The 15500-nt window shown below is 36.1% G+C and overlaps 5 protein-coding genes across 5 annotated transcripts in view; 2 read left to right on the forward strand and 3 right to left on the reverse strand.

Annotated features, from left to right (window-relative positions):
• CBG18142 overlaps positions 1 to 1866 on the forward strand; it is a gene marked incomplete at both ends in the record, with an annotated part of 7338 nt that extends 5472 nt beyond the window's left edge. The window contains 4 exons of the mRNA XM_045243907.1: positions 236 to 394; positions 506 to 667; positions 740 to 1583; positions 1772 to 1866. Coding sequence (XP_045096396.1) covers positions 236 to 394; positions 506 to 667; positions 740 to 1583; positions 1772 to 1866 — 1260 coding nt within the window. The remainder of the gene's footprint in view (positions 1 to 235; positions 395 to 505; positions 668 to 739; positions 1584 to 1771) is intronic.
• Positions 1867 to 6123: 4257 nt separating this feature from the next.
• CBG25980 lies at positions 6124 to 7431 on the reverse strand (the record flags this gene model as incomplete). Its single annotated transcript, XM_045243908.1, has 1 exon — positions 6124 to 7431. One exon carries the CDS (start codon positions 7429 to 7431, stop codon positions 6124 to 6126), a length of 1308 nt encoding a protein of 435 aa, XP_045100069.1.
• Positions 7432 to 7534: 103 nt separating this feature from the next.
• Positions 7535 to 8265, reverse strand: CBG25979 (the record flags this gene model as incomplete). The annotated part of the gene is made up of 2 exons (XM_045243909.1): positions 7535 to 7939; positions 8173 to 8265. The coding sequence occupies 2 exons, from the start codon at positions 8263 to 8265 to the stop codon at positions 7535 to 7537; spliced, it is 498 nt and encodes a 165-aa protein (XP_045100068.1).
• A 1621-nt stretch (positions 8266 to 9886) lies between these two features.
• CBG18140 lies at positions 9887 to 10427 on the reverse strand (the record flags this gene model as incomplete). Its single annotated transcript, XM_002642128.1, has 3 exons — positions 9887 to 10016; positions 10173 to 10261; positions 10308 to 10427. 3 exons carry the CDS (start codon positions 10425 to 10427, stop codon positions 9887 to 9889), a joined length of 339 nt encoding a protein of 112 aa, XP_002642174.1.
• A 926-nt stretch (positions 10428 to 11353) lies between these two features.
• CBG25978 lies at positions 11354 to 12233 on the forward strand (the record flags this gene model as incomplete). Its single annotated transcript, XM_045243910.1, has 3 exons — positions 11354 to 11434; positions 11752 to 11859; positions 12000 to 12233. The coding sequence occupies 3 exons, from the start codon at positions 11354 to 11356 to the stop codon at positions 12231 to 12233; spliced, it is 423 nt and encodes a 140-aa protein (XP_045100067.1).
• Between the last annotated feature and the right edge of the window lie 3267 nt (positions 12234 to 15500).

Here is a 15500-nt window from a genome sequence, read left to right on the forward strand (position 1 = left end):
TGGAATATCACGTTACAAATTGAAGCATGGATGGTTTCGGTGTTTGAGCTATAAAACACTTTAACGAGTGTCCTAAAATTGAGAGAAGAAACACAGTCCCTTGCTTCAGAATCTGGAAAAACAGCGTTCGATTTTTTTCGCGGAAAAAATTAGGCATACTTCCAGATCTGGGAGTTTCTTCCTATTTTCCAGATTTTCTATATTTTCTTTCCTTCTTCCTTACTTCTTTTTTCAGCCTCCTCGCCAGCAAATCGGTCCAAAAATTCAACCAAATATTGCGAGAGCTCCCGACCAGGGCTCTGATTTGTCGAACCGTCAAACAGTTCAGAAACAACCACAACCAATTTCTACGGCAAACGCGAATCCGGTCAGAGTGGCTTCATCACAACAACCGGTGAGTTATATGTTGTGGGATTATTCCAACCCCATACGATTTCAGTTCAGATTTCGAGAAAAGTTCTTTTTTCAATCTAGTGAAAGTACAATAAATTAACTTTTCTTTCAGGCTCATCGCCAGCAAATCGGTCCAAATATTTCGCCAATGCTTCCGAGAGCTAATTTGTCAAACAGCCAAACAGTTCAACAAAGACAACAGCAACCAATTACTGCGGTAGAGGCGAATTCTGTCCGAGTGGCTCCATCACAGCAACAGGTGAGTTATATTTTCGCTATTCCTAATTGAAAGCTTTTTCATAATTCATGGTCTACAAATTAACCACGATAAATTAACTTTTTTCAGCAGCATCGCCAGCAAATTGGTCCAAATATTTCACCAATTATTGCGAGACTTCCCGGCCAGTCCTCTAGTTCGTCAAACGGTCTTACAATTCAACAACAGCAACAATCAACTCCGAAAGCGCCTGGTCAATATACGCATCCTTCAAGTGCTGAACCAATCCGACCACACGAACTGCAACAACTCCATAGAACTCCTGGCCAGAACGTACCACTACCAGGCGGTCTATCAACGCAAAGAACGCTTACATACCAAAGAGTTCCTGGACCAGTGATAGTTTCTTCTAATGGTCAACCAATAAAACTTCCGCCTGGTTTGGTTGCTACAAACCAAAGAATTCAATTGCCAGCTGGAGCCTTTAATAGAGTCACTACAGTAAGGAATAACCAACGGCCACCACCACCACAACCGCCACATCGGAGCACCCTTCTACAAGACAAAAAGTCGCCAAAGTTCCATTTCATAAAAATTATCGATGCACAAACGGAGATGTTTATAAGAGAATGGCATTTCGAGTCGAATCCAAAACAGCGGTTAGTTTTTTTTTTTTTTAAATCAACAATGGAATCATTTAATTTATTTTTTCAGCCATTCAATAGAAACAACACAATAAAAGCTGTTCACGAGTTATCCTCTTTTGCCGATGAGTATGATTATGCTCCAACAGACTTCTTGACACCATACTACAAAACAAATGTATATCCGAAGCCCGGAGAGAGAATGACCCAGAAGATGTTCTATTGGTATGAAACTCGAAAACGATGGGATGCGGCTGGTGTCAAGATTCCAGTACTTAATCAAGAAGATCAATTTAAACTTAAATCTGCATTACAAGATATTCAACCTTGTGATGTTAAGAGGTGGAAAACAGTTTTTGAACTTTTGCAAATTGAAACCCCGGAAAGTCCTAATTATCAAAAAAGTATACCGTCGACGAACGGATCTTCTCAAGGGTCTTCTACAGACGCATAATCAAAGTGAGTGAATTTAAAAAGTTCAAAACCGGAAGTAACCATCATCACATTCAGTTTTCAGACAATTCGAATCTCCAGGCTTACCGATCCACCGGTTTCTCATCCACCAAAGACATTCTCAAAGTGATATGTTTTTTAGATTTAGAAATGCTTTAATATTTCACCTCTTACTTTTTCTTTTTATTCATCGTTATTTATATTCCCCCCCCCCCCCCCCCTATTCGCTCATCCCATTGGTTAATCTTTAAATCAAAATCTTCCTTGATGCTTGTAATGTTAATTCGGTTCAATTTTTGCTATGATTATTAATACGGATATATTTCAATAAAACCTTTTGTGAACTGACTGATGAAAGAAAAAAACATCTGAAATGTAGTTTTCATGATGAAACCCCAGTTTCTAATTATTATAGTTGATCATATAACAATAGGAAAAATTTGCAGTATATTGCAAATTCAGACGTTTTTTTAGTTACCTTAATTTAACAGTTTGTAAAAGAGATATGGTACACCTTCATTTCAAAAACAGAGCTAGAATTTTTTTTATATTTTTTGAAACTTTTATAAAAACATTGTACAAAAGAGTTACTGTGGGGAAAAATATTCGAAAAGGAAAGGTATTACTGTAGCAAAAGACAGGGATGTGTGCAAGAATCACAACTGACAGTTGCTGAAATGAGAGTACTTCTAAATCGGGCAAAGTTTTTTCAAGCAGCTGGCTGATGCGTCTTCGACGCGGTTTAACCTATGTATTGTACTGTTCTCGACCCGCTTCTCACTTTTCCATTTCTATTTTTCGAAAGGTCATGTCGAATTATATTGAATTTAAAGCTTTTCAAAAATGTTTATTTTCTTATTCACGTAACCCGATAAATCGACAAATCAATCAGTCATGTCACCCCTTCTGTCCACATATTGAAAAAAAAAGTTCTTTGCGAAATTCCCCTCTTCGAATTAGTTTGAAATTTTTCACAAGCTCTTTTTCACTGCTCTGAAGCTCCCTGCGTAAGCTGTTTATTGTTTCATTTCCTTTTTTCTTTCGATTGGTCGATTGCGAAAAAAGTTATAAAAGGCCCTAAGGGTCGCCATGTTTGGTGGTTCATGGCTAGGTGAATTCATTTTCACTGAACTTCCCCCCTTTTGCAAAAGACCCAATCGAAGAAAAAAGAAACAAATGAACATAAACAATAAATGGCGACGGTACAGTAAGCTTAGAGCTTCCTCCAGAAGATTTTTCTTTGGTTACACTACTTTCAGTAGCTTGACCTTTTGTAACAAAATAATTCTCTTTAATGAATTTCCATTTATCAAAGTCCAAATGTATCTAAAAGTCAATCCCAAGGATCTGTAAGACATTCAGCGAAAGCAAGCTTCCTTGAAGTGCCTAGTGAAGGTAGTAGTATATCTCAAGTCTTTGATTTCCTTCCATCTGGAATTAATGCTCTTATGGATTCATTAAGATTATCAATAGGTTCTTATCAAGCTGGTAATAATGGAGAATACAATAAGATTCACTTCATGTTAGATTAATTAATTCGTAGGAGAAAAATAAATAAAAAAGATTTACCAAGTATTTATTTAGGTATTGGATTGTAAATCCTAATGACCTAAAGGAGTATTGGTCTTCAGCTAAACCTATGAATTTGAAAAGTATTACTTTGATTTCTGGATTATAGTATTTTCTGACCCTTTACCTTTTTTTACATATGCTCTTGAAACATTTGGAAATTCTTTAGAAACACCAACTCTTTTAAACTTATCACTAAGTGTATCATCTATATCTAGATCATTGAGAAAATCTAGGTATTCTCGATTTTTTAAAATTTTCTTATTCTTTAGAGTAAGAGAAAGATCAAGGTACTTCTACTATTTGTTCCTTTTGTTTTTCATTATACTTCTTTCTAAGCTCATTGTGTTCATCTCTTTCTTTTTGAAAATCTGAATGCATCTGTTCTAACATTAATTTATATTTCTTGTTCGATAATCCAAGTGTATTAATAATAATAGACTTGCATTCACTCTCACATTTTGATGTTAATAATTTAGTGAAACCATATTTATAAGCAAATTTATCACTTTGAGACATCTTACATCCATCTATTGCGTGAATCATTTGTTCTAAAGATCTAAATACATTTGAGCTGTTTCTTTTCTCGCATCATTTTTGGTATAAACACTGATTTCTGAGAAATCTATTTCTTTTTTACCATCAACTTTTTGAACTTCTTGGATGAAAGCAGACAATTTAATTTGATTTTGAGATTTATCCATTTATATAGGATTATAAATCCAAAGCATTCTTCAAATGAGTATATCTAATTTTTTCAAGGTAATATTTACAAAGGTATTTACTTATCCATTATTATCTATAATAATTAATTTATATTCATCAGTATCCATTTAAATTCATTAGTATCCATTAATATTCATTACAATCTATTGAAAAAAATTTTATGATATAAATGACTAATAGAAAAATATTCGATGCCTGGAATGATTACAAAAATAAAAATGTTTATGTCAAGAAAACTAAATTCTGTAGAGACATCGGATGTAGTGTAGATTATCTAAATAAAATAATCAGAAAATTCACAAAAATTTTTGAAATTTTGAAAACCCAGAAAGTTGTAAAATTGAAAAAAATAGAAATAGTAAAGGTAGATTTCAAAAAATAGAATCCTCAAACACATCATCACAAAGAGAAGATGATCTGAATCAAATAGATGTAGGAAGTAATAGTATAAAAGTAATAGATATTTCTAAAAATATTACAAAAAGAACACCAGAAGAAAAAATTGCTTTCATTCAGAAGAGTATAAATCAAAATAAGTAAAAATATTTCAAACATTTTCTAAATCTTCCATCATCAATGTCTGAAGTCTTATCAATTGATAAAAAGTTATACTCCCTGAGGTCGCTATGTAAATAATTCTTACTCCATATTTCTCTCGACATTTCTAGGAATTCTTCCTTCGAAATTTCATTAGCATGATCTCTGTAGATGTAATCTAAATTCATCTTATCTTGCGGAAATATTATAAAGAAGTTAGCCTTTTCTCTAATTGTATTCTTTGGAAGCTTTATATAATTCTGTGAAATGTAAAAACAATCAATGGAAGAATGTCTTCCTCTAGTATAATATTGTTCTATTTTATTTTGTTTTTCTAATAAAAGATCGTCAAAAATTATTAGAGTCTTCTTATTGGGATCAATTGAACTAGGATCTGGAATATCTTCTATTTTGTCAGATGTAAACACTTTAATAATTCTTTGGGGATTTTCCTTTTCTTCAATTATGAAGCCTTGCTTTTCAAAACACCTCCTAATTTCTTTTTTTACTTAATCCATTTTCGAAACCATTAATTAATGCTTGATAACAAGGTTGAAATAAAGTTGTACTAAAGATGTATAAATTATTGTAATCAAGGTATTCTTCTAATAGCAAATTCATAAGTAAATTAGTCTTTCCACATCCACTCTTTCCAATAATACAACCTCTTATTGATTGAGGAAGTAAATCATTATTATTTCTTTCAGGATAATAATTTTTGACACTAGAATCATTAAATTCACTATTTGAGAAAGTCATTCTTCTTCACTAAGTGAATGTCTTACAGATTCTATAGAAAATAATTTTTTATTTAAATGACAACATTATTTCTCAATTTGCACAGAATTAATGAAAAAACATTTTATTTTGATTTTCCTACAAGTAATAAAATAAATGAGCTTGCAGTAGTCAAAGTTGATGGTATTCTTCAGTTACTAGAAGGATCTGAAAGACATTCACCTGGTGAAGGTAATAAAAATCTAGATTTTGTTTATTTATCTTGCAATCTAGTTTGTGATACTTTTATCGATGAAAGACAAAGCAACGTTATTTGTAAATTTCCAATTCTTAAAGATAAAGATAATGAAAAAATAAAAAATGAACCAATTAACCCAATTTATCACAAACTTATGGATAGACCAAATGTTTTAACTCTCAAGCTTGTTGACTCTTTGAATAATCTTATCGATTTCAATAGGTGTGATCTTCATGTAGAATTACATCTTAGAAGTTTCTAGATCCTCTTAAAACCAGATCCACGTTTTAGAGCTCTAAGAAATGATGCATTCATTTTATTCAATCCTTCGGATCTATTAGTAGTCATTGATTTTTGAGTAATACTTGCTCCTTCACTTACTTTTTAATTGTTTTCTATTTTTTCTTCATCTAGATGGTCAACTAGTTGTATTTTATCTTTCTCTTTTGGAGTTATAATAATGAAGCTCTTTTCGGAACTTGATGTTTCTTTGAAATCAGAATTGAAGAATCTCATTGTAAAATATTTGATTCTTAGGATTTTGTATTAAAATTTAATAAGCATTAAAAGTTTATGATAAAATATTTAATCAATCAAGGAATCTTCATTTAGTCTACAACAAGAGATCTTCTATGTTCATTTTTGAAATCTTGCAGTTCAACACCTTGGTAATCTTCACCTTGGAAATGATTTTTTGTTCTCACAAAAATTGGATTCCTATTTCTCGGATTTATATTTTTTCTTGAATCAAAGAATGTTTTTGGAGAAAGGACCATCCAAATAGATCTACCTATAAATATGTAAAAGAGAGTAACACCAATAGTTACATAAATCCTCCAAATTCTAATGTAATACTTCTCAAAGATGCTAGAAACTTCATCTAATATTTCATGAGGAATCATTCCATCTTGACTATTTGAGTGTAGATCAATGGATACATCAGCTTTTTCACGCATCTCATTAATTAATTCTTCCTCAATATTCGTTTTTGTATCAAGGAGAATATGCTCATGAAAGATTACTTTATCATCTAAGAAATTTAGATCGAACTCTTTAAAGGTTTTGAAATTAGTAACATTATTAGCCATAGGATGTAGTGCTAGGCTACTAGAAATTATTCCCCCACTTGGATCGTTCTTGTAATACCAAATCTTGTCTCTAAATTGTTTAATTCTAATGGGTATTTGTCCTTGATTAAAAGCTAAACTTGTCTTGAATCCATCAAAATGTGTTAGATCAACAACTTCAATGTCAGAATCATCAATTTCTTTACAAAATGTCACTTGAATAATATCGTCATTAGTATCCATTGATCTTACCCGTATTGCTGAATGATTTAGTTGTTTTTGAATGTATCTTCTAGGATTTTCTCTTATTAGTGTTTCAAGAAGAGAAGTATGTTCATTAAAGATATCACACATTACTTCAGTTGTATGTCTTAGTAGATTATTTGATTTGTTCTCAAGATATTGAAACTCTCCAGCTGCTTTAAAATCTGAGTAAACTTGTCTTCCTGTTCTACCAATCCTCTGATTTCCAAAGGTCTCGGTATTTTTAGATTTTCTATTTCCTAATTCTTCGAGAGCGTATTTAGCAAATTTAGTAACGTATTCATCATAGGTTGGAAAAGTATCACATGCATCTCTAGTTTTTACGAAATCAGAGATTTCTAGACCTTTGGTTTTTAAATAGTCTTCAAAACTTGGAAGCAGTAAACAATCATTTTTAATCTTTGAGTATTCTTCATAAGTGGGTAATGGAAAAGGTTCTTCTAAACTTTGATTCGTAGATCTTTTGACCTTTTTGGTAGTATTCCAATTCACAGAAGTAGTAGTAGTATTTGCTCCAGTATTCAATAATCGTTGTCTTTCCAATTTTTCCTTCTTTCTTTTCTCGAATTCAAAATATTGCTTCATTTTTTCTTCTCTTCTCAAATTCTTTACGCTCAGCTTCGTATTTATCTCTTGTTTCTTTGTCTTTTTGATTTTGAATTTCTTGTTGTCGTTTATAATATTCTTCTCATTCTTTTTGATATTTCTGAGGATTCATCAATCCTTCGGATCTAGGAATCTCTGTTTTTATACTCATTTCTTGAAGACTAGGAGTTGATGTTAGTGCTTGTGGTGTCAATCCTGTGGATCTAGGAATCTTCAATTCTGTTGGAATTCTTGGTATTTCGTTTTCATGTAAATGAACAACGTGTTGACGTACTGTAAAACCTTCATCACTAACTATCAGATCAAGATTACAATCTTTCACAATTTTGTTTTCCCCAAGACTCAGTGCAATTTGATTTTTACTATTTATCCACAGTCCATTACTCATTATTCCATCTAGTTTTCCAATTGAAATATATTGGCAATTTTGATCTTTATTAGCATCCCAAATCATAATTTCATTAGTTTTTGAGCTACAATAACCATCCTGATATTTACAATTACTTAAGTCTGAGAGAACATTAGATGGCCTACTTTGATTGAAGTGTGAATATACTTTAGTTTCAATAATTACACAATTTTCTTTGTAATATCTTTTACTTGTAAAGAAACTAGTCCCTCTCTCTCTCTCTCTCTCTCTCTCTCTCTCTCTTTCTCTCTCTCTCTCTCGACGTATAAAGGTCATCAGCGTACTCGGCAAAGTGTCTCGCATGAATATACCTCGGAAATTTTGATTTCAAGTACTTTTACAAGCTCTTCGAGGTCTAGATTGGTTACTGATTTCAGATCTTTTCGGAGACCAAAAGTAGTCATTTAATAAAAAAGAAAACTTCAAAACTTGTGTTAAACGCTTCTACTTTCCACTTCTTGGCTTTGTGCTATTGTAAAACTAAAGTAATAAGTAAAACAAAAAAGGCAAAAAATACTGGGAGCACATGGGAGTCGAACCATCATCCTACCGCATTGCACAGGTCCTGGGCGCGCATACGCATAATGGATGGGCGACGGATAACGCGCCGATGAATTGGGTACAGGGATAGTGCGCCGGTATGGGGCATATACGGGGCATATGGGGCACACCGCCGTCGCAAAGCATCTCCTCGCCTGGCTTGCTGGCACTCGATGAAATGAACTAAAACGTTGGTTGGGGGTTCCTAGAAGTATCAGTTAAGTTCTATTGTGGTGATTTTGTTCAGGTCTTCCGATTTCGTACTTTTCCTTTATTATTCCATATTCTTTTATATTTTGAACGACATATTACTGATTTTTCGAAACTCAATGTTTTGGTTTTGAAAAAGACTTATGGCAGTTTCTATTTAAATTTGATTTGCAAATTCATATTTTAAAAATACAATCAAAAACAAAGAAAATGGGAAAAAATCGCTAAAAATTGTTTTGTTTTCATTTCAAAAAATATGTCTCACTTTCACTTATTTTGAAATTGCATGAAAAAATTGAAAATTTTTATAATTTACACTTTGTAATTATTGCATACTTACCAACTTACCTTTTATTCCACCTGAAAATACGATTTTTACAATAATTACAAAGTGGAATCAAAAAATCTCAATATCACCTGTTTTGGCGAAAAACTTAGCAATTAACGAGTGAAAGACATGTTTCTGCAAGAATTCAGCGATTTTTTATTCTGCCATAACTCTTTTTCACAAAAAACGTCGAAGGAATAATCGAAAAACCAGAAATGTAGGCTCGAATTGACGAAAAATTGACAAAGTTGCCGGTGTGGATTTACGGTAAACAATGCGCGCATCCGGGATTTCGGAGTGTTGTAGTCGGCCTACCGTATCAGACCCATATCACACACATCACCCACCCACCTAGAATCTATCTCGGATACGCGCGCATTCGGAACACTCGATTCAGCCTCTCCCGCATCGCACACATATGAGACTCATCGCAGCTCGTTGTTCGCGATATGTGTCAAACGGACTTCTAGAGGATCGCATATGGATCGGGTCCTTTATGCGCATCATCGCCCAGGACCTGTGTGCGGTTGCCATCACTACCGACTGAGTCATGGAGGCTCCCTCTTGCTTCGGAAGATTTCTCCCCTATCTACTCAGCGCGGCCTAGCAGAGACGCAGAAGAGACAGCCAGCAGTGAAGGGTGTGAGAGAGCGAAGAGAGAGAGAGAGAGAGAGAGAGAGAGAGAGAGAGAGAGAGAGAGAGAGAGAGAGTGTGTGTGTGTGCAATTATGTGTTGTTGACCTCTTCCCACACACGAGTCTATTCCCCTTTTGTGATCTATGTTGTTTTAGCTACTCTGTCTCATCATTGATGAGTAATCTTTGGAAGGTGAGTCATGCGTGCTCCTACACAGGTGATTCGCGCAGCGTCTATAATAGGTGAAATATTGTTCGCGGAAAGTCGCTATGAGTACATCGGAACATGCCTGTCGCAGGCAAAAACAATTAATTAAGTTATATTATTCTCTTCCGCTGTTGTCGAACTGGCTGAAACGGCATCGGAGCTTCTCGTTTTGTCCATTTTTGCCTCAGTCGATGACGATGAGCAGAAGATGATGTTGATTGTTGTTTCGAAGTAACTGAAATGATTTATCTAGATTTTAAGCTCCCAATTCTTTTTGTACTATACCTCTGACACAAGTTATCGACTGGACATTTTTTTCGAAATCCGCGAACTTAACACTTCCGTCTGAAATCAACTTTTTTCTCTGATATTCGTTTTCAAATTTACCCACTGTTCCAGAACTTTTTCCTTCCTCATTCTCAGTTGCATTTTTCCGGAGTGCCCAGTCGACATACAGGAAAATTGAGATTTTCTGGCACCCTGTAAAAATTAGATTAAAAATTCGGATTTTCTGGACGCTTCTTACCTTTTGAAAGTACAGAAGCAATGCTTCTTGCAGAGTTTTTCGAAATTTCGGCTTCTTGCTTCTGACTTTTGTCTTCCGGCCATTTTCTCTATTTTTCTGCAAACAAAACGATACATTCATGGTTATACAGTACTCTAGTATAGTATTATTTGTTAATTAATAGATTCCGAACAAAAACTGCGAAGAAAACACTGCGGCGTAAATAGCCGAAATTTTTTCGGTAGTTTTCCAGCGGAGCGCATCTGCACACCCTCTTTTGCGCGCGCGTTCAAAAAAGAAAAACCCGAATGAAATTATAAAGGAGAGAATTTGTCGGCAGAAAAAAGGGAATGCAAATATTTTTATTGGAAATAAAATACAAAAAGAAGACAATTTTCAGGAAAATCTGGAAAAATTCCCCCATGCAATTGCACGCCGATCGGAAGCAATAATTTTTTTTTGCATTTTTCCATAAAAAATCAACTATTTCTGTATAATAAAAATTTATTCTGGACATTCTTCTGTGAAAAATAAATTCTTGAGTAGCGCAGACATGACATGAAACTTCAGCAGAAATAGAATGAAGCGGCGATGCAGAAGTCGAGAAAGCCTCTGAAACTACAAAGATCAAAGGGAAAATCTCAAATTTCGTTGTTATTCGTAAAAAATGAACGAGAAAAAGTTGTTTTCATCGCCTTCAACCATGAACGGAAAGGCCAGCAGATCGTGTGATACAGCTGGCACTAACTATTCAAAGGGAGTCTCAGAAACATATGATTTGAAGACTCACCAGTGGGAAACTTACCGAAGAAAAAATAAAATAGTAATAAGAGTAGAAAATAGAATAAGTAGCCGGAATAGTAGAAATTTGAGTTGTGAAAACTCATTAGAGGGAATAGAGGGAATGGAATTCATGTGACACGGATTTTTTTCAGAACTTCATGACTTCCGGGCAGCCCATGTCCATTGAGTGTCTGCGTATCTGGAAAAATACAGTATCCGTCACTTTATTGTTTTTTTCGAAAATAAATGAAGCTTCACTGGTTAAAATCGATTTTCAGGTAAAAATGCGACTGTCCGAGCTAAAACTCAACTGTCCAAAATGCTCTTATCGCACTGACGCTTCTAATATCCGCAAGCATATCAAAGTAAAACACGATGAAGAGGCCATGGCGACTTTCAATGCTGCGCTCCTTGCAAAAAAAATCAGAGTTGAACAGAACTGAAGTGAAAACATGTGATCTGTGTGGCCATCAGTGTGCATCGTTGTCTGGGTTGAAGTCACATAAAAGAGTGAAGCATGGGAATCCGGAGAGAGTGGTTGTCGTGGTGGATCCTGCAACAATTTCCGTTTTTGGTAGTGACGGCGAAAATGACGGGAGAAGCGGGGAAGGAACAAGTGAACCGCCTAGAAAGGTTGTCCATTAGATGGTAGTAGACAATTGAGCAGCAAAAACAAATTCAGAGATTTCATGGGGTGACTGAAGGTGATTTGGCAATGAATAGAGAGACGGCTGGAGGAGGTGGAAGTTCCCGGCGAATTTCTTGTCCCGTTTCAGACTGCGATGTGGCTGTGAGCACCAGAGCTCTTTTTGTAGAACATTTGAAGTCGCATGACCGTAGATTTGAACTGGAAAAAAATGTATTTGATAAAGAGGAAGATATGAGAGTCTGATAAAAACTAGGGATTTTTGAAAGAAATTATTGATTCAGAAGTGGGTCGCTGATCGATGCAAGAAGACAACAACGTCTTTCATTGTGAACAAAACTGTGGCAACTGCCAGTGGAAAAACCATCTACCACAACTGTCAGCACGAAGGGTTTTACGAGCGCACCGGGGATGTCAGATACGGTCACGACACTAAAAAACAAACAAAAGAGGCCACCTGTCCGGCATTTTTGAGAGTAGGACAGATTAATGCCAAGAGACGAAAAAATGGGAACTAACACATATTTAGATATCCGTGTCGGACGATCGTTCATCGGTATTAGAATATATTAGGCCCCCCGACAACTTTTTTCAGTAATCATTACCCCACAACAATTGGAATTTCTGACTAAGTATTCTCATCGAGGCGTCACACACGACGACACGATGAGAATACTTAGGTTTGAAAGTTAAAAACTCACCGTAACAAATTATCAATTTTGAAGCGAAATCAGAAGAATGGTCCACTGTTTGTACAAAGGTACTTTCGAACATGTTGAATACGATTTCAGTAATATATCGGTCATAAGCCTAATAGGAACAAAAATATGGGCTCTCAAAGTGTTTTCAGTACTAAATTGTGACCAAAAACTTGCATTTTTCGAGCTTTAAAACTCCTTTTCCAGGATTTTTTCAAGCGGGAAACTCTTTTTTGATCATTTCTCTATCATCTGAAATATTTTTTGTACAATTAAAAAAAAATTTTTTTTCGATTTTTTTTTTTTGAAAAAAAATCATCATGGGGTACCCCACACTTTAAAACTGATTTTTTGATAAATTTTTTTTGAAAGCGCAAAAAAGTCTTTCAAACATCAAACATGATAGAAACATCATTTTCACAAAATTTGGCAGCTCGATTTCGTCTGTGAGCCCTGATAATGCCCAAAATCTGATAATTGCAAGATATTTGAAAAACTTTAACTTCTCAAATATTGCTCAAAATCGCACGGAATACACAGAAATATATGAAGATCATTTGGGTGATTGATGTAGTGGTGTTCCACTCAAAAAAGAGCAAGACGGAGCAATTCCGAGAGTCGAAAGTTTTGCTTTTGGGCGATAGGACAAGTCGAAAAAACACTATTTCAAAATTTCTTCAAAATTTCAAACGCCTTCTTTTCACTTTGAAAACGTCGGGAATTCATGAAATAAGTAAAATTTGTTATTCAGGGGACCAAAATGGATATCGAAAATTCGTCTTGAAAAAACCAAAAAAAGATTTACCACAGTGGGGCTCGAACCACCATAGTCACTACTAATGAGTTTCCCTCTTACCGCAACACCACACAGCCGATATTTTCCTCTGGCGCGGAGTGCGTATAGGAGAGAGGGGCGTAGTGGAGTGAGGGAGAGGGCGAAATCGCCAAAAATTTTCAGACGAAGATTTTCAACTTGTTGATGATACTATGACCTAGATTTTTTCGTCATCGTGTTGCGGATATCTCAAACTATCAGTACTGAAATTTTCAGAAAATTCTCAACGCCCCTCTGAAAACACTTCCCTTGTGAGGATGAACGATCTTTTGAACTCTTTGACGTCTTCTTTCCCGTCGAACTTCTCCGGCTCTGGCAGAGCTGACGCCCTTATCATTCTGCCCAGACACTCCACCATTATTCGCGAACTGTTCCGTGACACTCGCAAACATCTCTCACTGTCGCGCTCACCCTTTCTTCTTTCGCTGACTCGCGCACTTCCTTCCGGAAAATCCCCCACACTGCTCTTCACTTCCCAATTCTTCACCTTCACGCGCCAGTCTTCACTTCGATCATTCTTCAGGTCACACTTCTTATAAAAAGACTCACCGTTCTTTCTCTCCTTCCTCTCATCGTGCCAATCCACCGACGAACCATTAGAACTCCTTGACGGCGATCTCCTTGCATGAACTTGAGTTTTCTCTTTATTTCCTGACAATTTTTCTCTCTTCTTACCTTTATCGTGTTCCAATTGGTTTCTCCATTTTTCCGACGTCTTCCTTTCCTTCAGCAGTGCCCTTTCCAGCTCCTCGATCGTTTCCTCTGCCTTTTCGGCGGCTTTCCACGCTTCCTCGAGCTTCGCGACCAACACCTCTTGTTCTCGGTTTGTTCGATCCAGTTGTTCCTCGAATTCTGTCTGCTCTTGCAACCACTTTTCCTGCAATGATCTCAATTGGTTATCAAGCACTTTTGACTCAGTATTTCTCGCGCTCGCTGTCAAATCATCCGGCAAGACCGCATCCCGCAAGTCTTCCAATTTTTCCAGCCCGTTTTCTCGCATTATGCGCATCACAACGCGCTCCCATTTTCCACTGCCCAGATCGTTGTAGCGCTTTGTCAATTCGCAAACTTTATCACTGGCTTCACGATCACATCTTTCTGCCTCTCTGAACACTTGTTGTACACATCTAGCTGCGCACACACACTCTCCACGACAGCCTCACTGGTTCCGATGAAATCGGCGTAACCTTTGACAAGCTTCTTTCGCTCTCTCAGCGTTACCTGATTCTGCATCGCATCTGCCCAGCTCTCCATCGTCGTCGTCCTCGCTTCACTCTTCTCGGAATCCACCGACTTGTCCTTGTTGCTTCTTGACTTGCTCCCGTCGTCATCGTCGTCATCTCCAAGCCTGAAAACAAATATTTCCTTCAAAAGAATGTTGGGCTTTTGTTGAATCTTCTACGGATATCGCGTCTTTTCGACAGGCTTCACCTGATCGAACTCTTCGCTAGGCCTTCACCTGCACGAATGTTCTATTCGCAAATTTTACAAGAATTTTCTTCCTTCAAACTCGGAGAAATTCTTGCGAAATTCACTAATTTTCACAACAATCCTCTCACTGGATCACTTCAAACTCTGGAGAGAATTGATGCAAAAACAACGGGAAAGAGGTAAAAGAACGGATAAACGGATAAAAAAACGGTTCGGCACCCAAATTGCCCGCGGTATGTCCGGGTATCAGGTTCCTGTGAGAAAATAGAAGAAAATCAACAAGAAATGTAACAAAATCGATTTATTATGAACAAGTTAGAAAGAAACAACAAATAAAAGCTTAGAATTCAAGCAAACTCACTTAAAATCCGTAAAAGAGTCTCTAGCACAACTACGAGCCAAATCCAAGCTCGCAATCACTCAAAACTAAATTCAAATTGTGCGCGCGCCGAGCGGGATAGCGGAGTGTCGTTGCGTGGTTAGAGGGAACCTTTAAAAGGGGTTGGAGGGTAGATGCACCAGGCAACTAACCCAGAAATTTGAAAATTGAGAAATCTTTAAGTTCTGGAATCACAGTCCCAAAAATTCGGAAATTTTGAAGTTTATAAGTTGTTAAAGGGGGACTCCGACCAAACATTTTTATTGCATACAAATGTTCGAAAAGTTGTCTATTTTTTCGAATATTATAGCGAAAAAAATCTGAAATCCCCGAAAAATGCCGTTAAAAGCGAAAATTTTTCAACAAAGTTGCTAGGAGGGACGAGGACTTGAATTCCCGCGCAGTGAGAAAAGTAGGCCACGGCGCCTGACAGCCGTTTTTT

Source organism: Caenorhabditis briggsae (assembly GCF_000004555.2).
Source record: "Caenorhabditis briggsae complete genome, chrIII, whole genome shotgun sequence".
NCBI classification, from domain to species: Eukaryota; Metazoa; Nematoda; class Chromadorea; order Rhabditida; family Rhabditidae; genus Caenorhabditis; species Caenorhabditis briggsae.